Source organism: Cryptomeria japonica, chromosome 4, assembly GCF_030272615.1.
Source record: "Cryptomeria japonica chromosome 4, Sugi_1.0, whole genome shotgun sequence".
NCBI classification, from domain to species: Eukaryota; Viridiplantae; Streptophyta; class Pinopsida; order Cupressales; family Cupressaceae; genus Cryptomeria; species Cryptomeria japonica.
Genome location: NC_081408.1, coordinates 229699435 through 229727412, shown reverse-complemented (window position 1 = coordinate 229727412; position 27978 = coordinate 229699435). Strand labels below are relative to the sequence as shown.

The window sequence follows — 27978 nt, the reverse complement described above, 5'->3', positions numbered from 1 at the left end:
AATATGTTGTATGTGAGCTCTAGATCAAGGACTTGACAAACCACATCTTTTGTAACTAGCCCAACTCTAAGAGGTAGGGTGATTGTGCCCTTGGATGAACACTCTTTGTCATCATATGCCTTGATGGTAATTGCATGTGTAGAATTCACATCCCTTACAGAATATCCCAATTGCTTAATAGTGTTCAATGTACAAATGTTTAGACCTACTCCTCCATCTATCAGGACTCATTTTATTCGATGTTTATGTAGGAAGGCTTCAATGTGTAAAGTTGCATTATGTGGTTGGCGTACGGAGGTCCCATTAGCTTCTGTGAATGTAAGTGAGTGTGGAACGGAAAGGTATCTGACCATGGCTTGAAGCTAGTCCATGTTTAGATTGGTAGGGATGGAAGTGTCTCTCAAGGTTTTGTCAAGAATAGCTTTATGTGTGGGGGATATGCGTAAGAGCTCAAGGATGGAGATGAGCGCGAGTGTCTTCCCTAACTGTTCTACAAGGTCATACTCATGCTTGGTTGATGAGGAAGCAGTGTTTTTAGCTGCAACACCTTGCAAAGTAAATTTACCTCAATGAGTTGTAACATTACATTCAAAGGTAGGTTTGGAAGAAGATCCAATGCCTTTTATGACAATCTTGGGTCTTTGGGTAGAATTTTCAGGTGTTTTGTCCTTGATGATAATGGTAGAGATGGAATTATCCATTGAAATGTGATTAATAGTTGAATCATAGTTGTAGGATGCTCTGGCATAGTTGGTTTGGTCATTTGTGGCTTTAGCTTTTCCCTTGTCGTGTTTTGGGAATGGTTCCTTAAACATCTCATGTTCTTGATTGGATGAGTGTCCTTCAATCTCAATGTCACCTCTATCAATAAGATCTTGTATGATGTTCTTTAGTCGATGACAATTACTTGTTTTATGACCTTTGTTCTTATGAAATTCACAATATTCATCATCATTCCACCAATTTGGTTTAACCTTTAGCTCACATGGAGGAAAATCTAGAATTCTTATTAGTTTGTTTGCCACTAGCTTTTTGAAAACTGACTCTAGTTGTTCTCCCAATGGAATGTACTTCCTTCGTGACTTTGAAGTTGTTTGAGTATTCACTTGATTGTTTGTAGAGATTGATCCAGAAAAAATGATTTTGGGTCATACTGTATTAGCATCCACAACACCACATTGGCTATGTTCTTGTTTTTATTCCAAAATCTTGGCTTATCTTTTCCTTTAAAGTCATCTTTGTTTTCCTTGAATATCTTAATGACTCCTTGTTCAATTAGGACTTTCTTTGTTGCTAATCCTTTTTCAATGACATCCTTGAAGTTGGACAAACAAGTTTTTCTTAGATCATAACCAATGTCTTTGTTAACATTCTGGGTGAACATCTCTACCATTTGTTTTTGTGGAATTTCACAAGAGCATCTGTTGGCTAGATTTCTCCATCTTTGTAAAAATGATGAAAAAGATTATCCATCCCTTTTCTTGGTGTTGCACAAAGTAGTGACTGATATGTCTGTCTCTATATTGTATGAGAAATGTTGGATAAATGTCTCTGTTAAGTCACCCCATGAATTAATTCCAGGTGGAAGTTGGGAGAACCATTCCATAGCTTGATCACCTAAGCTTTGTGGGAATAATCTCATCAAATATGTCTCTTCTAATGCTACCTCAATGCAAGCCATGAAAAATTGTCTTATGTGTGCCTTAGGATCCCCTTTTCCTCTGTACTTATCAAACTTAGGTGTCACAAAGTGTGTAGGAAATGGAGGCATTGGAATGCTTTTGTCAAATGGATAGGGACATATGTCTCTCATTGTGTAAGTTGGCTTCGATGTATTTATGTGCTCCATTTTCTTTTGTAAGTCGTTAATTTTCTGTTCTAAATTGTTCTTAGGTGGAGACCGACTTCTTGGACCATACCCCATGCCTGAAACATTGTGTGGAGGAGGAGCATGTTGCATATATGGATGGTACTGATCATACAGATGTTCATATGGAGGAGGTCTATAGTGATATTGTGTATAAGGACCACTTGGTATAGAGTCATGATGAGGAATGGAATATCTGTTTTGTCCATGTATACCATACTCTACAAGAATTTCATGAATTTGTTCTAGTGTGTTGCCCCCAAATTTGGCACGAGGTTTCCTTGTGTCCAAATTTTGAACATGCCTTTGAATATCCAATTCCTTTGGTGGTTGGTCCTTAGCATTGGTATGTGTTTGAGTATATTTTTCTGCATAAGACTTCCATAATGGTCTGCGAAGGTGAGTATCATATGCTTGACCATGTGTGTATGTGACCTCTGGTTTTTGAAACAAAGATGATGGTGATTCAGGCACAAGATGTGGTCCTCTATTGCCTCCACTATTAGGCCTCCTTTGATCCATGTTGACATGAGGTTGTTGCAAAGGTCAATTTTCCATTATTTGAGACATGTCAAAATCATGAGGAATATTGGCTCCACTTTGTGCTATCACTTGTAAGAAGTATTGTCTATCTCTCCTCATTATTTCCTTAACCAATCGATTGAAATGGGGATCCATAATGGAGTCTTCCACTTCTTCTGAATGTACTAAAATGTTGTTCATATTGTCATTATGTGTATCATTGTTGTTTATAGTGTCCATGTTCTCAACATTTGGAATGTTTCTATAGGCATCCATGTCAAGTAATGTAGTATGATTAGAATTGAAAAAGACATCATTGTCATACTCATAGGCACTCATGTTTGTAGACTCCTGATCCTTTTTACCTTCTCTCCTAGATTTTTGGGAATGAGTTTCAACCATGAACTAGGTCTTGACCAAGATGTGTGAGACTAGATGAAAATGGAAAGAGTATGGAACACCAAGAGTTGGATGTAATGTAAATGAATCTGAAGGGTACTTGCAATGTCCAAAGTGTAAGACCAAGTATGTATGCAGTAGAGTAGGTGTGACTTCCAAAGAGAATAGTTTCTCTTGATGAGGTAAGTTGACCATGACTCTAAGTAAGACCAAATGAGACCCAAAGGTGATAGACCTTGATGAGGGACCACTTAGCAAAATGTTGTTGTATGTAGTGTGCTGACAAAGTAAGATGAGGACAAGCAAGTGACCTTTTGACTCAAGTTTAGACAAATGTGGATGTAATGTAAGGTGTAAAGAAATGATGGACTTTGTGAGACCCAAAGATAGGGTGAATGCTAGATGAAAACCTGAAGAGATAGCTTAGCAAGCTCAAGAATTTTGAAACTGATTTCTCTTGTTTGTTGGACTATAAATTTTTCCAATTTGTGAAGTTGTTGTTGTGACCAAATCCAAATTTTTTGACTATTTTTCATGACAAGAGGACACAATGATGATGAAGACTCAATGTTTGCAAGTGTTTAGACTCAAAAATGACTCAAAGAAAAGTGTGTTGTTTGATGTAAAACTTGTTTTACATACACTTGAAGACACAAAAGACACAATGTTTTATTGTTTGGTCTTGAGTGTTTGATAGTTCAAAATAAGACAAGCACAATTCTTATGGTTAGCTAGGACAATAGTTTTTGATCCCACATGGAGTTTCCCCTGAGGCTATGCTATTTAGAGCAGATATTTAGATGCTTGACCCCACTGTCTCCACCCTCAGCATTGACTTCTTGGGGCAGCCAAGCATCAGTCCCCATGGAAAACTTTGTATCTCTACTAAGAACCATATGTGTGTGGGCCGCTCCAGAGGTCCGACCTCCTACCCCAACAACTAAAAGGATTTTGGCTTCTAAAACAAAAAAGGTGCTAGTAAGGGCATCTGTTCGTGTGCCCATACATGTGGCACTTTCAGCTCTGTAAATACATAAGGCTCCCAGCCAGTAGGGGCTATGCCCTACAACTGATCAAATAAATTTGATCAAACGAGTTAATGGGGAGACATAGTGTCGGTATGAACTAATCAACACACGTTATCCATAGTTTTCACCATGGATACAATTGTTTATAATGGTTCGGAAGAGGTGGGTTTTTCTTGCTACCACTTGGGTCGTTCTCTCCTCACTAGTAGTCCTAATGACCACACAGGGAGATAGGCCCTCTAAAGATGAAACAAAAAGAGCCTATTGCCCAAGACACAAGGGACACTGGTTCAATTTTAGTGCACCAATTGAAGTGTTTACTAATCTATGAAAATAAGGCACACAATGAAATATCAAAAACCCTTGCCAAGGTCTTGCAACAAAGATCTATTATAGTTTGTATTGTGTCAAATGATCACCCCTTCCTGCAAGCACACAAGTTAAGTAAATTTTAGATCCAAAAGACTTTGTGAAATAGGGGTCTTCAACAATGCATTTTTTTGACCAATTCAAAGATCTGATTCATCACAAAAAATGATCACCTGTAAAATTTCAAGAAATTTCTAGAAATGTAAGAAAATCCAAAAAATTTGCTAATTTACTCCAAAAATTAATTTTTTATGAAAAATCATAAAGAATTCATATAAAATGCAAAATGGATCCAAAAAATCTAAAATTTGTACTAGAAACTCTTGATGACCTTACAAACCTTCATAAAACAATTCCTACAACAACTCCAAATAGTTTGTGAGATATGAGCAAAATAATGCAAAACCCTAATTTTCAAAGATTAGATTTTTGAGCAATGATTTTGCATCACATTTTAAATAAAAAAAACCAGAGTCTATGTATAATTATGAGATATTTTCAAAAATGTAAGAAAATCTGAAAAATTTGCTCATTTTCTCTAAAAATTAATTTTTCAAGAAAATACATAAAAAATTCTTAGAAATTTCCAATAGGCTCCAAAAAATCTGATATTTTTATTGCCACTCTTTTAGAATGTTTGCGACTTGCATGAAACCTTTGATGCCAAAATTCAAAGCCGTCTGTGAGATCTGATCAAAACAATGAAAAACCCTAATTTTTAAAGATCTAATTTTTTAGGAAATATTTTGCATCAAAATTAAAATCACAAAGAATAGATCCTATGTATAATTATGAGAAATTTCCAAAAATGTAAGCAAATCTGAAAAATTCTCTCATTTGCTCTCAAAATTAATTTTTTATGAAAATTCATAAAAAGTTCATAGAAAATCAAAATATGCTCCAATAGATCTGAATTTTTCTTTACGAGCTCTTGATACTGTCTTCAATCTACAAAAAAAAAATTGGTGCAAAATTTCCAACCCGTTTGTGAGATATGATCGAATCTCTCCATGATCTTGATTTTGTGTCCAAAACCCTAGCTGCACAAGGTTATTCTCCAAATTGTTTTACAAAACAGCAATATATGGTTAGGAAAACCTACAAAAAACATAGATCTAACAAAAATCCATGTCCCAAGGGGCATGCCAAAATGTTTATGGTGAAAATGGATACAACAATGTTGAAAGACTAAATGAATTCAACCACAAAACCCTAGCCTAACAACAACAAAGATCCACCATAACATATGAAGATTACCTAAGACAATGCAAATCAAATGAAATCACAAAGATTATACCATCACATATCCAATAGGGTTTGGATCTCCATTCTTCCTATCTCCATTGATCTTGCTTGATATATTTGCTCTCAGATTTTATGTGTGCACACGAGCTCAACAAAGAACGGAAATGTGGTTGCAAGTAGGATCACATATGAAAGATCAAATGCTAGGTTCTTCAATAGAATGCATAGGGTGTTTGTAGATTGATTGATTAGAGTGCATATTTGGGGGTTTGATAATGAAGAAAGAATCTCCTTATATAGAAGAGACAATAAGAAATGGAGGGATAAGATTAAGAGGTGTAAAAGATAAATGGTCGGCTATGATTAGAGGGGTAGGTAAAGGAAATAATAAAATAATGAGAGGGTAGGTAGTGTAGGAATTAAGAGAGGAGTGACATGTGTCATGGGTAGAAAAGGCTAATGAATTAATTAAATAAATAAAGATTTATTTAATTAATAGAAGAAGTGGGATCAATTAAATAAATAAGATATTTATTTAATTTAGGAAAAAGGATAATTTAAATAAATAAAGGTATTTATTTAAATGAGAAATAAGGCTAGAAGAGGATAAATGAATTAATTAAATAAATAAAGATTTATTTAATTAATATAAGAATTAGGATTAAATAATTAAATCAATAAAATATTTATTTAATTAGACTGGACAATTTTAGGTGTGTACACCTATAAAAATTAAGCAAAATCAACTAGAGATATTATTGTCAAAATCCTTTAACCCACAACAACTCATCTACAACATACTGGGCAAACCAACTTAATCTGACTGCAACACTAAAACATATAGAGGAATATGTTAACATCAATGACAACAACACATTCTAGCAAACTTCTCAACAATATCCAACAACATGATGGGTCAAGGTGATGAAAGTTAACTATGGAATAGAAGATTGTGTCACATTAATTTAAACAACTTGGTCATGGTGATTAAGAAAGGGTATGTAAGGAACATACATTAGATTATAAAGCTAGCTAATGTCATTTGTGATGAGTGCCAAAGAGGAAGGAGAACCAAGGTAAGCTTTAAAACAAAAGAGTTCTCAATAACAAGACCTTTAGAACTTTTGCATACTGATTTGTGTGGAGCACCCAGAACAAGAGCACTAAATGGTGAGAGATAGTTTATGTTACTCATTGATGATTTTTCAAGAATGACATAGTGAGCATCTTACATGACAAGTCATGAGATTTTTAAAGGTTTAAGATTTTCAAAATAATGGTTAAAAGAGAGAGCAGTTACAAGATGAAATGATTTAGATCAGACCATGGAGGACAATTTAAATCAAATGAATTTGAGGATTATTGTGAAAGACATGGAATTAAAAGACAACATTCATCTCCTAGAACCCCACAACAAAATGGAGTTGTGGAAAGGAAGAAAAGGACTGTAAAGGATATGGTGAGAACTATGTTAAATGAGGAAAACCTACCTAATGTATATTGGAAATAGGTAGTACATATATAAATATACACATTAAGTAGGGTAAATCTAAGGATAATTAGAAAAAGGACTCCTTATGAACTTTGGTATGACAAGAAGCCCTCAGTAAACTACTTCAAGGTGTTTGGTAGAAATTGTTTCATCGAAAAGGGATGAGGATAGTTTGGGAAGCTTTGAGTCAAAACGTGATGAAGGAATCTTCTTGGGCTACTCCACCCATAGTAAGGCATACAAGTACTTCAAAAAGAAGATTAAGAAAGTGGTTGAGAGTGCACATGTGAGGGTAGATGAGGATCTCCATAAAGGAAGGAAAAATACAATAAGTCAAATTGAGTAACCTTATGTTGAAGATGAAGAGAAATTTGAAAGTGAAGAAGAAGTACCTAGAAAGTTACCCAATAGTTATGTGCAAAATAATAATCTCGAGGATTAGATTATTGGTGATAAAAATGAGGGTGTGTAAACAATAAGAAGACATGCAAGGAATAATGAGAAAATAAACTTTTATCTCATGACTGAAATGGAACCAAGAAATTACAATTAGGCCAGCAAGAGTGAAAAGTGGATGAAAGCCATGGAGGAAGAGCTACAATGGATTGTGATGAACAAGACTTGGGAATTAGTTCCTATACCTATAGACAAAAATGCATTGGGACTAAATGGGTTTAAATAAATAAAATGAATGAAGAAGGTAAGGATATAAGAAACAAAGAAAGGTTTGTATGTAAGGGATATTCTCAAGTTGAAGTGATAGACTTTGAAGATACTTTTACTCTAGTCGTAAGGCTTGAAGCTATAAGAATGTTCTTGGAATTCTCTGGTTATAGAGGATATAAGCATACCAAATGGATTTAAAGTCAGCCTTCTTGAATGGAAATCTTGAAGAAGAGTTCTACATAGAGAAACCTAAGGGGTTTCTATTGAATGATGATTAAAATTTTGTGTGCGGATTGAAGAAAGCCTTATATGGGTTGAAGCAAGCACCAAGAGTATGGCATTCCTGATTGGATAAATACCTACATCCGCAAAGATTCAAAAAATAAAATGTTGATAGCAACTTGTACATCAAGAAAAATGGAAATCATATGATCATCATTGTGGTGTATGTAGATGACATAATCTTTAGGGGCAGCAAGGATTTATTATGTAAAGATTTTTCTGATCAAATGCAGTACAAGTTTGAGATACATCCATGCTTGGAGAGCTATCATACTTCCTTGGCTTGTAGATATCATAGCTAGAAAAGGGTATTATTCATTTCTCAAACAAACTATGCTAAGAATATGTTAAATAAGTTTAAAATGGAAGACAACAAGCCAATTAGTACTCCCATGCTTATAGGTTTCAAACAAAGTAAGGATGATGAGTCACCCAATGTAGATCAGATTTTATATAGATCCACGATTCGAAGTTTATTGTACTTAATAGTCTCTAGAATAGATGTAGTTCTAGCAGTGTGCATGGTTGCAAGGTTTCAAGCAACAAACTTATATAAATGCAGTAAGGAGAATCTTTAAGTATCTGCAAGGGACTCTTGATTATGAATTACAATACCCAAAGAAATGTGACCTTACCCTACAAGCCTACATTGACGTTGACTGGGTAGGTTGTGTAGATGATAGGAAGAGCACCAATGGTGAAGCCTTCTTACTTGATGATAGGTTGGTCTCTTATCATAGAAAGAAGCATGAACCAATCTCATTATCCACTACTAAAATTGAATATATTGTTATTGCTATATGTTGCTCTCAAGTATTGTGGATGAAGCAGACACTTAAATATATTCAAGTAGAACTTTCAGATCCAATTCCTATTATATGTGACAACTCAAGTCCCATAAATATCTCCAAAAATCCAGTTATGCGCTCAAGAACTAAACATATTACCCTTAAATATCACTTCTTCAGGAAAAAGATTATTGAGATAGAAGTCAAAGTGGACTATGTATGCATAGATGAGCAAGTGGCAGAGATCTTCACCAAGCCTTTCCCTAAGAACATATTTGAATATCTCAGGGTCAAGTAGGGAGTAGTCCCACACTCCTTCATCACTTAATTTAATTCAAAAATATATGGTTAAGGGGGAGCATTCTATTTTATTATTTTCATCATTGAACCTCATGCTTGTTCTTAGGGGGAGATCTAAATTTTTTTTAATCAGTATTGGCACTGCTCCTTATATTGTAATAATGGTTCATCTTGCTCAATTACATAGTGTCACAGGACAAAAAATAGAGTGTTTTAGATGTTTACTATCTCATGGGTGTATCTATTGTAGACAAAGTGCATGGTATAGGGGGAGCTTATTGAATTCTTTTTATTCTTGAGCCTAAAACTAATTCCCAAGGGGAGACAAATCTTTGCTATATAGGGTCCATATGGTGAACCTATACAGGTACAACAAATGGGTACATGGGGAAATGTTATCTTAATCAAAGGTGGAGAAAAGTTCCAGTGAAATAATTTTTCAAATGAATATGTCATATTATCATAGATGAAGTGTTATAAGAAACTATGTTAGGAGGAATGGTTCCAGTAGAGAAATTCGAGGAGTTTTCATATTAGATAATTTATCCATTGGTATCTTGTGCAGGTAAGTTGTCTAGACACTTTGCCATTTTTGTCAATGGGGGAAAGAGAATCTAAGTGTTGACATCAATAGAAAAGGGGCATATTGTTAGAATAATATTGTTATTGATGTCAACTAGGGCAAGTTGCAATTGCAGGTTGTAGATGACATGCATAAAATAATGAGTTCCAGAGATCCAAAATGGTCTGCTTTTATTTGCTTCAGTTTTAGAATCATGGTTCAACATTGACCTCATAATGGTTTTAATTGATGGAATCAAATTGGTCTTGTTATAGAGACAAAAATGCTAAAAATCCCTTAGTTCTATAGTTTTCAGTGAGAGAGTTTTTTTTTTCTCATCGACATGTTCCTTTGTCAATGAGACATGGCTTATTAGTATGACCGATTTCCCTTCATCGAGTCTTATATGTTATGCCAACACATCTTTGGTTTCATTGTGAAGAACTCTAAGTCTTAGTTATATGAGTCCTTTTGGTGTGATGGGGTCTCGATCTAAAGGAAATGCTTTGTTTTTCAATGAGACATTCCCTTTCAACGAGACTCACCTACTTCTTTCACAATGTATGGTGTCTTGGCAAAGTCTTCTCCCTTATTGATGGGGCCTCAACTAGATGTTCACATATGTCTTCCTCAACTTTGTGTTGATTTTGTGGGGGCCACCTTTCTTTTTAATGAAATATTCTCTTTCACAAATGAATGTTTGCGTGGAGAGGCACGTGTTGTGTGGGGCATGTGGTGTTGTGGCGTAAAAGTCATTTTTGGAATCCAGTTGGTGGTTTCTCTTTAGTCCACTCAGGTCATGATGTATTCATGTGGGGTCCTTGGTTGGGAAGTGGATAAAATATATTTGGGAAGACCTTTCCCTTCAGCAAGACTTTCCTTCCTTTTGACAACCCTTTGGAATTATATTGAAATATCCTTTTTTTTTATGTGATGGATTCTTTATCTTGTCGATAAGGAAACCTTTTTGATGTAACATGGAATTTTTGCATGACTCAAATCAATTGTTTTAAAGCTTTTAGAGCTATAGAGATAAGCCTTTTTCATTGTGATGGGAGCCGAGTCTTGGCAAAATTCTTCCAGTAGTAGAGATTGACCAAATGATATAATTTTCACCTTACCAATGCATGCCAATGTTGGCATTCTACACTCTAGTGAGAAATGATGCTGTTGTCATTGATGGAAACCTACTAGATACCTTCAGGAATAGGCACCGGTAGGCATTGGCACTGGTAGAGACTTCACTGGCAGTGACAACAATGTATATCGGCACCCCATCCGATAGGAACAAACTTTTTTTATTGTATTTAATTGTAAATATCTTTTATAAAGCTGACATGGCATATTGTAATAGACTCATATATGTATGAGATCTTGTAAATCATTTTATAATAATGGATGGACATATGACGGATATGGTAGAAGTGATGAGCGAATATTAAGGCAAATTTTGTATAAGGTTTATGGTTATAGTATGAGCTTAAACCGATACTGAACCTGGCATAACAGATGTTGAATTGTAGCAATACAATATATTGGATTCTCATAATCCATTTGTAAGTCAGTGATACTTCCATTTTGTAGATTGAGTAGTGAGCTCTAGGCAGTTGGCCTTCCTCCATGTGCAGGCCCCTCATTGTAAGTAATATCCATTCATTGGCCAGTGAGTGAATATTGTGGGTCACAAATCCCACTAAGGTTTTCCTCACACCAGGTTTCCTCGTTAAGCATCTTGTGTTATGGGGTATTTTCTATAATGTCTTTATTGTTCCTATTTACTGCACTAATTCTTATTTACCGATACACTATTTTGGAAAGCAAAATACTTAATAAGGTCAAACATTCTTTTAACCGGTTAGATATTGATTCACCCCCCCCTCTCAGTATCTTTAGGACTATCATTAATCCTAACAATTGGTATTAGAGCCTAGTCCTCTATTTTCAAAAGCTTGACAACTTGAGGAAGATTCTGACACCAGTACAGATAGAGAACTTAAGAAAGCAATTAGAAGGAGCTCTTGTGGACTATGATTCAGAGAAGTTGAAAAATATCAAACTTGAAGATGATCTGAGGATTGCACAAGAATTCATTCAAGGACTTCAGGATAATCTTACTATTGCTAGAAATAAGAGAAAAAAACTTCATAAGAAGATGCAGAGTGATGATGATGAAAAGGAAACTCTTAATGAGCTTGTAAACAAGATGAGGTAAGAAAATAGTACTATGAGAAATGAAATGCAAGACATGACTATGATATTTTGTAAAGACATTGAAGATTGGAAAAAGAATGAAGATGACCTACCTAGGAGACTCAATGATGTTGGAAATGAAAATCTAAGACTCAGTCATGAAAATGATATGTTGAAGACAGATTTGATTCACATGCAACAAGATAAAACTGAACTTATGAGACATATGGGAATTCTAGAAAATGAGTTGGCTACTGCAAATCAACATAAAGTGAAATTCAAGAAAAGTTTAGAAGAACTTGATGATATGCTGAAAATGTTAGAAACCTAATGGAGATACTAATGGACTTGGATTTGAAGTTGGAGAAAGTTTTGGTACTACAAACAATCATGATCACAGTAAACCAGTAAGACAACCTAATTCTTACAAATTTAATGGGAAATGCTTTAACTATAACAAGTATGGTCATAGACCAAATTAGTATAGATCTAGAAACAATCAGAACATAATGCACCCACCGATCAATGTTCCAAATGCAACAAAATTGGTCACAATTCAGAAAACTACAGAATGAATGTAAGATGTTATGTTTGTGGAAGATTTGGGCACTTATCTAATCAATGTAGAACACAAACCAACATAGGATATGGAAAGGCTATTCAGAAGAATAATGTGACTTGTTATGCTTGTAACAAGATTGGACATATTGCAAAATTTTGTAGAAGCAAGACTTCACCGACAAACAATAAAGGACCCAATTTGAAAGGCAAAGAAAAGGTTGATGAGGTAAAGCAAGAATTTCCAAGACAGTGGATTAGAAAGATAGATCATAATGTTTATGAGACTATTCCTTCACGAGTAGAATAGAGTATTACTCCACCGAAAGGAGATTCTTCATCCAACTGAGAACTAACCCTTTGGGGGTATTGCAACAAGGTTAATATCATGCAAATTACCCTCGGTTAATGGTCTGAAGATGAATTTCTTCTCTACTAACAGATGTGTTAAGTTTCTATTAACCGGGGAGCATTTAATGTGGTTGTTTGAAGAAAAGACATTATAAATCATCGATTTTCCCTCTTTTTCAAATCACCTAATATTCAAACTTTCAGAGAGCGTGAAATCCAAGCAAAGGCATCCAAGGTAAAGAAGTGAAGTGATTTCTCTCAAGCACTCAACCATTATCAAATAGCTTAAGGTATTTTTCAATGGTTTCCTCCTCTGCTCTGGAATTTATTGCAAACCCTACTGTTGTGGAAGTTGTAAAATTCCCTAGGCCCATTTTTAAGATTATCCCTAAAATAGCTAAGAAGATGATTCTATTGGTGCATTTTCAAAAATTCCTAAAGGTGTTGCTTATGCCGAAGACCCTAGAATTTATATTGACTACAATGTTGAGGAATTAGGTTATGAGGAAGTGTTGAATATGTTTAAAACTATTATCTGTGATGGAAATGTAAATGTCAAACCAAACACAAGGTAATTGAAACTTTAGGTTTTATGGAAATCTTGGACATCCCTGAATTTCCAAAGGAGGTAGTGAGGATTTTCCTTAGCAGAGTTCATGGAAAATTTCTTTGGCAAGATTTAGTGTGCAAAATCACTCAGGAAGCAATTAGGGCAATGACATGTTTACCCTCCACCAGTAGCAGGTCGGATAAGACTAAGAAGGAACCTAATAACATGGTCATGACCTTAACAGGAGCAACATATGATAGTAGATCCCTGAGAGTAAATGATGTCAAAGATGAAAATGTCAGATTCATAAGCATGATCTTAGGTTATAAGACCACACATGCAAACCAACTCAATTTAGTTTCTAGTCTTTCCATTAAAAGTGCTTATGATATGGTCAATAATGATGCAAAAATAGATGTATGTGAGTGGTTAAAAGATGAACTGATAGATAATCTAAAAAACATAAAAGGTGATAAGAAAGGAACTTTTCATTTTGGCAATATTTTGGTATGTCTTATTTTATATTTTAGAAAAGAAGTTCCTGGTATGGGCACTGACAAGGAAAATAATATAACAAAGTACTTCAAAACCTTCAAAGCAAAAATGAAAATAAGGGAGAGACTACCACAGAGTGTAGTGGATAAGTACAACAAAGAAATATGTTTTGTGATAAAAAAGGATGAAATATGGATGGAAACAGTTCTTCCTAGAACTATATGGGTAACTGAAAAGGGGTATGAGGTAGATGTAAACATTATTGAAACTTATGCTAAAGCCTTGTTAGAGGCACCTAGAGAACCAGAAGAAAAGTTTTTTGGTAATGCAAAATCAATTGAAAGTGGTGTACAAACATTGAAACAAAGGAAGAAAAGAGAAAAGTACATAACGAGTGCATCTAAAAAAGGAAAGGAAATAAAAGAAAATGTCAAGAACCTTACTGGAGTAAATGAAAGTGATCTAGAAGGATTACAACCAGAGGTACACATCTCACTTGTTGGTACATCATCTGATAGTGAGATACCTGTTGAGTTTAAGAGAGTTGATAGGAAGAGAAAACCTTCACCGGTACCCTCTCCTCCACCCAAGAAAATAAGAACAACAAGGCAGAAGCAACAGGCGGTAAGACCACCGACAAAGAAGTTGACACCTAAGAAGAAACAACAACAGGTTATACCACCTTTGGATAACTTATTGAGTGAAATCACTAATGAAGGCAACCTAGCAAATGTGAGCAAACTGTATAAAACATTCACTGATGTAGAAAAGGAAAGTATTGAAAACAACATTATTCTACATCTTGACATTTACAAGAAAGTATTAATAGAAGTTGTAGATGATTTTCCTAATGAATTGCATAGAAGGTTAGATGCTAAGAGGATTGCAGTTATGGAACTAGATAAGAAACTCAAGATTGAAAAACTTCTAGCAGTACATCCGGTTAACTCTATAGAGGAGATTGATGAACTTATTAGTGAAGTTAACATAATAGTTTTGGCTAGTGGATATTGGCATCTGAGTCTAATGGCTGGTAGAGTCAATGAAATTGTAGAGGAAACAACAGACAAATGGGATATCTTTTTTGTAGAGAAGAAAAAATAGGAAGAGTTGAAGAGACCTAAGAAAACTTTCAAGGTTTATCAAAAGGACAAAGATAAAGGAAAAGGTAAAGTTGGTGGATTACCAAACATAAAAGTAACTGACAACCTACCACCACCTTTGGTTACTCCACTAGTACAGAGTGAGGACTTACCGGCTACTGAAAATGTTGACACAACACATGCGAACACTAACCCTGAGTCATAAATTTTATTCACCATAAACATTGATACTCACGAAGTCAACATAGTAGTGGAAAAGGATAGCACTGAGGTGAAAAATAATATTGCTAACACTAAAAAACATTGCAGAGCAACCGGAAGAAAATATTGAGGTTGGAATACAAACAAAGAAAACAGTGCATTCAGAGAAATCTTTGGACAGTGGAACAAATACTAGTAGTGTAGGTGTTGGCACACTAAAACTGACAAAGACAGAGATACCAAGAGTGGATAACATAGAGATACCGGTAGTATATAACACTGAGAAACCAATAGAGAAATGGGAAGATACATAGGTACACATTGAGACAAAACAAACGGTAATCACTGAGAATACCAAACCATTGCTAGTTGAAATGCAAACTCAGATTAATCCAACAAAGGTTGATTCAAGTAAATTGGTTACTAGTACTACAAGTACTGAGATTGTAAAGGTAGTTGGTCAAAGATCTGGTACTTCACTGAGCGAATTCAGACCTACAAATGTGATAGAGGTACTTTTGGACTCAATAAAGAAGATAACGAATTTTAATGCATTGGCCTATAAGGCAGTTGATGACACTATTCCTATTCTTAAGATGATTGCACCCAAATGCAATTTAGATCAAGTAAAAGATTGCTAAAGTCGGTTAGACACATTGTCTAAATTCATTTCTGGAAATATTTTAACAATTGATCAAATAAATGAGGAAACATTCAAAGAGAAAATGGAAAAGGAAAAAGAAAAATTCTTTGAGGAATCAATAAAGAAGTGCACGCAAGACATTAACACACTTTTACTAGCACTGAATACAACAATTTTGGAGTATAAGGAACTATACAGGGATACAAGCAAGATAAATCTATTAACAATGAACAATGATAAGGAAATAAGAAAAGTTCAAAAGGAGATAGATGATATCGCTGATAATATCATTGGTTCATCTGAACCTATATCAGTTATTGAACAAGAGATAGTAGGATTTGAGGAAAATTTGAAAAAGCTAGAGAAAGAGAAAGCAAGGATCAAGGAAAAATCCAAAGAGCTTAAGCATAAACTTAGTCCTAAATTAGACAACCTTATCTCTTTGAGGAAAGAGATCTTTGAGGAATTAATTCAAGGTCAAAGGTTACTGGAGGAGCATATGCATCATCTCACCAATAAAATCTAGAGAATTGAGGCAACCATGAAGGATAGCAATAGATTCATACAAAGCTTAAACTTGGTTTTGGTTGACATATTATAGATTGTAACCAACCGGTTACAAACTTCAAGTTGAAATTTTGCACTCATTTGACTATTTTTGACAACCTTTGTCATTGATGTCAAAGGGAGAGTAGTGGATAGAGAAAAATGGCTAATCAAAGGAGATCATCTGCTCAGGGGGAGCACACATTTTTGGTAAAATCTTGGACTTCATTTTTGGAACAATTTTTTGGATTTTTCTCATGAGTGTTGCCATCAATGCCAAAGGGGGAGACTATTCGCATTATACACTCTAGTGAGAAATGATGGTGTTGTCATTGATGGCAACCTATTAGATACCTTCAGACACTGGCATCGGCAGACATTGGTATCAGCAGACACTTCACCGGCAGCGACAAGAATGTATACCGACACCCCAGCCGATAGGAACAGACTTTTGTTATTGTATTTAATTGTAAATATCTTTTGTAAAGCCGACATGGCATATTGTAATAAACTCATTTATGTATGAGATCTTGTAAATTATTTTATAATAATGGATAGACATATGATGGATATGGTAGAAGTGATGAGCGAATATTAAGGCAGATTTTGTATAAGGTTTATGGTTATAGTATGAGCTTAAACTTGTACTGAACCTCGCATAGCAGATGTTGAATTGTAGTAGTACATTATACTGGATTCTCATAATCCATTGTAAGTCAGTGAGACTTTCATTTTGTACATTGAGCAGTGAGCTCTAGGCAATTGGCCTTCCTACATGTGCAGGCCCCTCATTGTAAGTAATATCCATTCATTGGCTAGTGAGTGAATATTGTGGGTCACAAATCCCATCGAGGTTTTTCCCACACCGAGTTTCCTTGTTAAACATCTTGTGTTATGGTGTGTTTTCTAGGTTGTCTTTATTGTTCCTATTTACTGCACTAATTCTTATTTACTGGTACACTATTTTGGAAAGCAAAATACTTAATAAGGTCAAATATTCTTTTAACCGGTTAGATACCGATTCACCCCCCCTCTCAGTATCTTTGGGACTATCATTAATCCTAATAGCCAATATATAAGTGGTCCATGTGGATGATGGACTTAGGTTGACCCGATGACATGGATGACCAAAATGGAGACATGGAGAATTTAGAATGGAAGAAAAACAAATTAGAATTGCAAAAGATGTTGCTTGTAGATGTGGAACTTTTAAATGATGTAGTCTTACATCAATCAGAGTAGGCTAAAAAGGGATGAAAGCACTAGTACAAAAACAACAATAAATGACTAAAAAAACTACTAAAAATTGCATATAAATGATTAATCTTGGTCATGTGACCATTAGTAATTTATTGCCAGTCATTTATAACACAACCAAATTTATGACTAAACGATTTGTTCATTTATTGGTTGTGTTGATTGATCAATTTGGTAGTATATTTTGTAGTTAATTTAGTCATCAGTTTGGTAGTATATTAGTATATTTAGTGGTTAATTTAGTCATCAATTTGGTAATATATTTGATAGTACATTTAGTGGTTAATTTAATCATGGATTCTTATTAATTGATCATTTATTTAGTAATTGTAATCATTAATTCTCATTTGAATATAATTTCATTTAATCTAGATATTGGAAAGTTATAGTTAAGCGTTAGAACATATAATCAATGAAAAATATATAAAAAAGATGCGTACATTTAAATATGCCTAAGTTTTATATACAATCTCATTGATTTCCTTCTTTTCTCTTTACCTACGTATCATTTGAAACCACTCCATGATCCTTAAAAATCACATCTTTATAATAAATCATTTTCAAGGTTAGAACATTCTAAATATTACAATATTTTAAATTCTCATATTAACCAATAACAATGTATTTCTATACTTTCAGTTCTAACCTAGGTCATTTTTCCTTTAAGCATGTAAAACAAATCCTAAAAACAAATAATTTGAATTTGAAATAAAAAGCATTTTTAGTGTCAAGACAAATCCTTATGAAATGTGGATAGATAAGAAACCTTCTATTTCACATTTAAAGGTTAAAGGTATTAAAATCCAGAGAAGTGGTATACACCAAATGACTTGAGACTAAAAATATCTGCAGATTGTATATGATTTTAGTCTTATTGATTATCACTATGTTGGTTTACGGTCTTAAAATGAATTTGGAAGGAAATTGGACAAGTGTCTTGTTGATAGTTTGTACGAGTCTTAATGCTTGTCCCTATTCATTTATGTACTGCCGAATGCCTGTGTTAGTTTTGGTGATTCAGTTGAGATGCACCTATAGCGAAGAAGAAAGTAAATTTAATTATTTTTCTATTATATAATAGCTATGATGCATTGTTTATGGAATTACTATAGAATCAATTATATATGAATAGTTCAAATTTTGCCTAAAGTGTAATCAAGTTATGCATGTATAACAGGATGAATTTGTTTGGCATAAAATCTAGTATGACAATATCCGATGTTTAGTCGAACATTATGTAACTCAACCTTTGAGAAAAATGTATATCACAATTAGTTAGATGTAAAAAAAAGTATTACTATATTCTCTTCTAATATCCTCGCACCCCAAGAGTGGGTTGACAATTTCATAAAATTGTAAGAAATGTTTCATGTTGTAATATAGCCATATAAATGTACAAGAAATGCAATTTCCATGTATAAGAGAGAGATTTGTCAGAGAATAAAACTGCCCCTTTTGGTACTAGGACACATTTTCACATGCTATTGGGTGAGAATGAATTCAGGAACAAATAAATAGCATCTTTAAGAATTTAATCCGAATATAGTTATGTTCAAAACAATATATATATATATATATATAGATTTCTCAGGATACCATATAAGACGCTTGAACGCATGGAATTCTACCATTATCCTAAATATCAATCAGATGCAAGTCGCATCATGTCCCAAATGCAATTTCCTCAGAAGCAAATCCATCCAAAAAATTCTTGACGGAGGAGAAATAGGATCACAACGATTGGCTGTACTTGATTCCCAATTTTTCTAGCATTGTTAAACCAGTTTTCTTCAGTGAAAGTCATAATTCAAACAAAATCATAAGATCAGAAGTTGAAAATAAGCCACACCTGGACTGACGAGAAATATCACTGACAAGATCTCAAAGTTGGTCTATAAGAAGTTTCAAATTATGATTGTTTAATGTGACCTCCTGCAAAGAACAAGAATAGCATCTTAAGAAAACTGACATTGAAAAAATGTCCTTGATTAACGTAGCAACTATTAAGTCACAAATAGTTGATTTATTAAATTCATCATTTTACCAAATAGAAACTTCAGGGTTCGGCATAAAACTAAAATACAACCTATTTTTATGGTGCAGGTGGTTCCATTACAATATGTCATTACAGTACCCACAGATGATTTTGATAGACTTCATGCCAAAGAGAAGAACATCGGTGGTCAGCTTGTTAGAGAAAAAAAAATGATATGCTTGTAGAGTAGATGTGCAGTTGCACAAGAGAGGAGTGTGGCAGAACAGGTGGGTGAACAAAAAGAACGGTAACTATTCTCTAATGAATATAAGTGCTACAGAACAGAGACAAGTGTAATTTTAGAAGAGCAAACAAGGTGCAGAGCAATGTGAATGACAAGAACAAGGTGTCAGTATAGATAAAAAGAGGAAAAGCCGTCAGAGTGAGATAGAAGACCATTGGGAAGAAGATTGAGCATATGAGAAGAAACTAGAAGGCAAGAGACTGACTTCAAGGGATCTCAAGTCACTCCCAAATAAGAGAAGTAGTGTGTAGAGGACTATATTGAAAGGTGTTATAAAATTTCATTTGTAATAAGGCTGTGCATTGTGAAAAACCATTTTATTGTGTAATTGTATTTCACTCAGTAGGTGCTTAGTGAAGGAGTTAGTGCTCCTTGAGTTGGTGCTCAAAATCATCAAGGGTTGGTGCTTTAAAATATATTGTAATCATTTTATCTTTTGTGAGGTTAGATTGGAGGACTAGACTCCACTAGCAATTCTTGCCGAGGTTTTTCCTACATTGGGTTTGTTGGAGTTGGATATAAGCCACACCCGGACTGACGATGGACTGGTCCAAGAGGGGTCAGTAGCTTAGTGGTAGAGCACTCCAGTAGCATATGGAAGGTCCTAGGTTTGAGTCCTAGCTGGTCCATGTCTCAACATGGTATCAGAGCCAGGTCCAGGCTAGGAACCCCAAGAACATGAGAGGTGTGACTTAAGGGGGGGTGCTGGTGTTGGAAATAAGCCACACCTGGACCGAGGATGGATTGGTCTAAGAGGGGCCAATAGCTCAGTGGTAGAGCACTCCAACAGCGTATGGAAGGTACTAGGTTTGAGTCCTAGCTGGTCCATGTCTCAATAGGGTTTTCCTTGTAAATCATCATGTTATGTGATCTTCTCTTATGTGTGTGTGTGCTTTTAATCCAGTTGTATTGTCAGTATTTACACTATTTGATTTAAAAATTTTAATATCACTAATTCACTCCCCTTCCTTCTCAATGATCACTTGTATTCTTCAGATCACTAAATATTGCATACTAAATCTGCAAGAATGATCTTATGAAATGAAAGGATTACTTCATCATTTTTTTCAAATCTTATTCTAGTGTTTTCTCATGCTTTATTATAGAACATGTGAATTTTTTAAATTATATGAAATTAATCAATAGCCTCTGATTGCACTAAGTCGCTCTAAATTCTCTCCAAAATCGCTCTGAATGCTGGGTGAATAATAATGAAGTGTATTCGACCTTTTATCCATCGAGAGAAGACCCTAATTTTTGATTGGCATAAATGATTGCCGATGAAAGATACTGGATCTCACTCTGAACATATCAATGCCAGATAATCCTTTCCAATATCTGGAACATCTTCCAGAATATCCTCTAGGGGCATATGCATCATCTTCCATGAAACTTTGCCTACCCTAAGGCATCTGCCTTAGTTACCGAATAAGCTCACTATCGGTGCAGGAGCAACCTCTTCTACCGGATAGGTAACCGAGAGATTCCCATCTAATGATTGTTCTTCAGTCTTCCTCACCCATCTCTGAGTACGATCTTGCAGGATTTCATTACCCTTCTCTTTTCCTTTTTCATTTGATCCTCCATTGCCAACCGGTGGATTTGTGCTTCTGTAGAACTTAGCAATATGTCCAACTTCATTGCATGGATAACATGTAACATTGTTCTTTTGAATTGTCTTGCTAAAACTAGTGAAATTTCTTGACCTACATTGATTAGCTAGATGTCCAAAAATTTCAATAGCATAGCATTTTACATTCATTCTGCAATCTTCTATGTTATGACCAATTTTATTGCATTTAGTACATTTACCGGGAGCAGAATCAGGGTTCTAATTTACTTTGTTTCTATATTGCCTAACCATGTGACCAAATCTATTGCAAACAAAACATCTACCATTGAATTTATAAGCATTGAATTGCCTTACCGGTGCCTTATGGTTTTTATCTTCATTAGTAGTACCGAAACTCTGTCCTTGCTCAAACCCAAGTCCACTAGAATCTCCAATCTGCCTCTATCTCTTCAGTAACTCTTCAAGCTGTGCTGAGCTGATCTTGAATTTTTCTTTGTACTTAATTGTAGCAGTTAAATCATCTCTTAGTATTATCATTTGTCTCTTAATCTCTTTCTTATTGTTTTGGGATTGTACCAAATCATTTCTCAACATATCATTTTCATGAACCGACCTACCACATTCTTCAAATTTGTTCTTTAGGGATACAACAATATTTTCTTCCTTTTTCTTTCTGTCCTCAATCTCCTTAGACATCCTCATAGTTATACCTTGAATTTCATTCTTCATAACCATGTTCTCCTGACTCAATTTCAAACATTGTTCCTTAAGTGCATTTTTCTCTTCATCATCCTGATTTTACAAAAGTTCCTTCCTCCTAGCTTGAAAATATGATACCCTCTCCTATAGGACAAGAATAAATTCCTTAGGAGAATTCAACTCATCTTGCAGCTTTAAGTTCTTCAATCTTTCAGCATCATAATATTGAAGTGCCATCTAAAGCTTCTTCTCCAAAGCCATATTCAATTATTCTAGTTTCAAGATCTTCCTCGAGCTGTTAAACTTCCTCCAAGGCACAAGGCAATGATACAAATTGTTGGAAACCAATAACACTGAGAGGGGGGGTGAATTAGTGTTATACCAAAATAGTAGATTTTAGCCTTAACAAAACATTCATACACCAACCGGTTTACCAGTATAAACAAAATTGAAAGAAGTAATGCAACCAATAAACCAAACACATAAATCAAAATCATAACACATAGATTTATACATGGAAAACCTCAAAGGGGATTTGTGACCCACAATATCAATTTATTGGCCATATTAAGAGATATTACAATATATGATGGTCCTACACTTGCAGGATGGCTTATAGCCTACAACCCACTGCTCAATCACAATAGGAGCCTCACTGACTACATAACATAGTAGACAACAATCTGAAGAATAGTGAACTTATAGGATAGCATCTTTTATGCCAGAATACAGTTCCAATTTAAGCTCTGTTTGTTCAGGCTAAAACCCTAAACCTATGTATTGGAATAACCCTTATAATGAATTCCTCACACACATAGTCTCTCAGAATGAATTTACATCATATTACATTCCTATCATATCAAAATGATCTTACTAAATCTTCCCTATATACCCTATACAAATTTATGTCTTATGTCAGCTTACAATGATATATACAATAACATATTACATGTCGGCCATATAACATAAATGAGTAAACATTAAAACAAGTTGCCGATGTAGGATCCAAGATGTGTCAGCCTCCAATACCGATGACCTTTACTATAGTATGTCAATCTGCATTGTCGGTAACCAAAGAAATCTTCTATCCTATAGGTGTCGGTGCTAGTGTCGGTGTAGAGTCTGTGAAGTGCCTATTGGTACACCATATGAAATGGAAACCCAAAATCATGTTGCCATCAATGAAAACATAGTGGAACTAACCAATAGCGTATCAATTGCCAATAGTGCCAGGTTCTATGGAGACATACTAGGACAACACAGGCTGAGTTATGTGATGACACTCTTCCCTTGTGAGGACCAATGTCCTACCCTTTTGTTGTTGTTCATATTTTTATTCCTTTCTTGTGGTTATTTTCTTAAGGATGTAAGTAGTGACATTGTATTGTTTTATCCCTTTCTTATGTGAATGTGGGCCATATGTCTATCTCCTAGCACAGGGGGTGGTCTATGAGGTTCCATGTGATCGCGTTGTAGTTGCCTTCTTCCATCGAGTATTTTGGACAAGATCATATATGGATTGGTGTTTCCTCATACTCTAGTTTCTTCCCTTGGATATGGTTCACTTGATGGATCAAAGATAGTTTCATGCATTCTCTATATTATTGTGGCATTATATGTTTATCACTTGTAATTATATTATTGGATATGCCTTCTAAGCATATGATGTGATTATGACAAAATTTAAGTGATATAATTTTGTAGGAATTATGTTAGAAATTGTGATGTTAATATTTTGTAGTTTGAACTAAGTATATGTTAATAATTTATAATTTTATGAATTGTATGAACATTTGGATTTGAGTTTGAAAATGAACCTAATCTTAAAGGTTAAATGAATGTTATTAGTTCCTCATTATAATGAAACTTAAAAGGGAATGAATATTTTAGTTTATGTATCTTTCTCTTTAATATTCATTTCTTAATGAATGTTTAAATTTGTAACTATGATTAAATATAGATCCCTTCATGTTTTTGTGAGTTGTTAAGTAACATCGTTAATGAACCTTAGAAGATAGTTTAGTAATATTTCTTCTGATTGTGCCACTAAGATTTTGAGTTGTTTCTAGTTAGAACATTGCATTAGGTTACACACTAAATGCATTTAAAAAATATATATTTCAACTCTTAGTTGAGTTAGTATTATTAGATCCTTTGGGGATCCTTGGCAGAGTGCTATAGGAGATGCAAGAGTGTTAGAGTATTCAGGTATTTACTTGATTAATTAAACATTATTTGTTTAATTATTTAAGTTCCCTTTATCTCTTTTACACTTAAGCTAACTTTAGGTGCATATAATTAATTGTTTTAATTAATTATTATGTGCAAACCTAGGTTCTCCCTTTTAGGGTTTCTTGACCTTTTAAAGGTTGAGTTCTTTCTTTTCATTGTATGAAGAAGGATTATTATTGACAATACATTTTGGAGATTATTGAGCTCTCATCTCTTGGAACATATTTTTCCTATGTATTCTTTCCTTTTGTGATTTGCTTCATTGCTTCTCCTTATAATAGGTTTTTCATCTTGCAGAGATTATTTTGGCTCCTTGTCTGCCGCCTCCCGACCCCCGCCGGCCCCACGGCTGCCGCTTGCGGCCCCCGCCACCAAGCCCCCTGCCGTCGGCCCTCCCCAACCTCCTCAGCCACCCGATCACCCAATTGGCTCCACCGCCCACCAAAAACCACCACCAGGCTCGGGTGGTGCCCGAAATCAGCTGCCCAACCACCGGGGAGCCACTGGAGCACCACCAGAGTGCCGCTCCCTAGCCACCAGACCACCCACTGGCCACTAGACCCTTTTTTTGGCTTTTACAAGGGGGGTTTGGTTTTTTGGCCCTATCTTGGACATACGGAGTCATTTTTTTGAAAATGAATAGGAATCGGAAAGCTGGTTCAGAGGCCAACCTCATGGTGTTGGTAATTTTTTCCAATTTTTTTGTTTAACTATGTTTGTTTCCAGTCAATGTGAGGTCTAATTTTTGCACTCTGGGAGCCATAGAATGAGCATCCGACCTCCGTTTTTTGAAAACTTTATATTTTTGGAAAGTGTGCGCTGTGTACTTTCCAGCCATCTAAGTTTTATTTCCAGATTCTAGTCCATGCATATTTTATTCAGTTTTTTTCTTTTCAGCACTCTGGTGGATATCGTGGTTGTTTCAGGTCTTGGGATCTCTTCTCTGAGTAGGATGTCTCTATTTTGGTTCCCGTTTCTTTTTTCTAGTCTTGTTATAATTGTAGCTTGTATTTATGCAAACGCACTGAGATAAAGTGCCATCATGCATTGTTTACTTGGAATCTTGCATATCTTGTGTCTTGTTGTACATGCACTATTGATCGAGTGCCATGAGGGGGTTGATGTTTGCCTATTGTTTTCCATCTTCCTTTGTCTAGTGAGTTTTCCTTCCACGACATTCGCCTAATGATAATGTGTCTCAGCACCTTTGATGTTCTTGGTTCTTCGTCATGCAGTTGTTGTTGGCTGTCATTTTCAGTGTTCCTGTCCCTCTCCCACTTCCGCATTATGGGGAGGTTTATCTTGTTGGCTCTAATGCTTCCGTGGTTCGATTGATCAACTCTTCAGGCTTTGGTTTCTCATGCCATCTGCATCTTCGATTTTAGTTGTTTTTGCCTTGTTTGCCTCCTGATTCGAGTAGTGTCATTTGAGGGCACTCATGCAGATTACAGTCTTCTCTACCTGGTCATGTTCTATTTTAGTGGAGGTTCTTCAGATCAACAATTATTCTTCGACAAAGTTTGCAGGTTCTTCATGCTTCAGTGGTGTTCTTTTTATCTCTTTTTGGAGTAGATTTTTGTTCCCATGTGGTTTTCTCTATTTCTCCAATTCATAGAGATTTCATTATATTTGGGTACCTGATCAGGCCTTGTTGCCGGGACCCATCTTTATTGCTTTCAGTAGCTGTTCTAGGTTTTAGCTTCTCCCTAAGTCTATCTTAAGGGGGGCTGTTAGAGTATTTGGGTATTTACTTGATTAATTAAATAGTATTTGTTTAATTATTTAAGTTCCCTTTATCTCTTTTACACTTAAGCTAACTTTAGGTGCATATAATTAATTATTATGTGCAAACCTAGGTTTTCCCTTTTAGGGTTTCTTGACCATTTAAAGGTTGAGTTCTTTCTTTTCATTGTATGAAGAAGGATTATTATTAACAATACATTTTGGAGATTATTGATCTGTCATCTTTTGGAGCATATTTTTCCTATGTATTCTTTCCTTCTGTGATTTCTTTATTGCTTCTCCTTGTAACAGGTTTTTTAGCTTGCAAAGATTATTTGGGCTCCTATGGTGTTGTATTTTCTCAACTCCTATAAAGAGTACTTTAGGTATGTAATTTATAGAGAAATATCTAAAATGAATTGATATGATGTCCTTATATAAGGGTTTCTAGGTAAATTATGGATTTATTTAACCTCAATAGATCATGTGTACCATAGGAACCAATTTATAGCGGAGAGATGGAACACCTACCCCTATTCAAATTTTGGCTCCATAGAGAGAATCAATGATGTTTCAGGGTGCTATGGTCTAGACTAGGACATTCCACAACCTGGTCCCTATGTAAATATGACCAATATAGGGTACTAGGTGGAAGTGTGTCCTACAATAGGATCCACAAACAACTGTACATGATATCAAAGTTGGAAAATGAGGTCAAATAGACCACATAAAGGGGGAACAGATATGACAATCTAAAGTAGGGGCATAAACATTAAGTATAAATCTTACCAATGATAATTTATGATGCTACAATTTATAAGTCATGTACTATGTTTAAATGCCTAAATTATTTATCTCAAAATGTAAATTCTAAAAAAATTCAGTTACCTAGTAGAGGTTTCATATTTAATGCAAGGTAGATATAAATATTTATTTATAGTTTAAAATGTATGTCCAAGTTTAATTACTATAATACCATTCAGAGATATTACATTTTTATTAGATCTAGTAAGCTTGCTAGCTTATTATTTTCATAGATGACTCTTTTAGTACCTAAATGTTACACATTTGAATGGTAACTGTTGTTATTTGGTTGAAGATTGCATTGATGTATTATTGTGTTGCCATTGATGTCAATTGTAACCGGTAATGATGTTGTTTTGCAGCCGGTAGTTGAGCAAGTGAAGGAAACCGATATTACTTTAGAAACATTGAGATCAATCAGTAACCCTACCTATTGATGTGCCAAACCCTAACCGATGGAGCTTGGTGAATCGGTTATATTGATTTATGATCAAATGATAATCGGTAATGATTATGCCATGTATGCATATTGTATGTGATGAGTTTCAAGTGGTTTTTGGTGCACAAAGATAACAGTTTTATCTTGGGAATGAGCGAGTACATTGCATGAAGAGGAATCTGCATGATGAGTTACAGGAATTGATGAAGTGGTGATCAAGGAAGCGGTCGAAGTTGTCTTGAACAATGTACAATGATTGCTATGTAATCCAATGGTCATACTTGAACTGATTTTTTTGTAATCTCTATGATATATTAGGTTTGTGATGTGTTACCGACCTATCATTTTGTTTATAAGGTCATTGAGTTGTTTTGTTGTAGTGGTGGAAACTTTTGTTAAGTGTCAGTGTGACTGGTTGCCGAACCAGAAGGAGTATCTGCAGTCTGTGTGAAGGCAGATAGGAACGTGAAAAGGATTTGATCAAGTAGAGTAGTGCTATTTACCAGATCAACAACCCTTGTTGTTCTCTAACAATTACAATAGTTAAAGCCCTTAATTGGGTAAGCTTTAATAGGCTTAGTGCTTTCTAAATCCTCTAACTAGGTGATCCATTAGCTTGTATTTCAAATCCTCTATCGAGGTTACTCATAATAGGGTATTTCTTCTGACAGGGCATTATAGTCAATCCCTTAACTAGGTGGTCACTAACAGGATGTGTTCCTAATAGGACATTTTGTAAAGCTTTAATAGGTTTGGCTCCTAATAGGGTGAACTTCAGAACAATTTAGAATACTTATGGGTATTCATCTCCATTGT

General features: G+C 35.0%; 1 protein-coding gene across 1 annotated transcript in view; it reads left to right on the top strand.

Annotated features, from left to right (window-relative positions):
• The window catches only part of LOC131875044 (formin-like protein 16), an 81201-nt gene extending 56445 nt beyond the window's left edge, over positions 1 to 24756 (top strand). Inside the window, exon 2 of the mRNA XM_059219046.1 lies at positions 24495 to 24756. Coding sequence (XP_059075029.1) covers positions 24495 to 24756 — 262 coding nt within the window. The remainder of the gene's footprint in view (positions 1 to 24494) is intronic.
• Positions 24757 to 27978: the final 3222 nt, after the last annotated feature.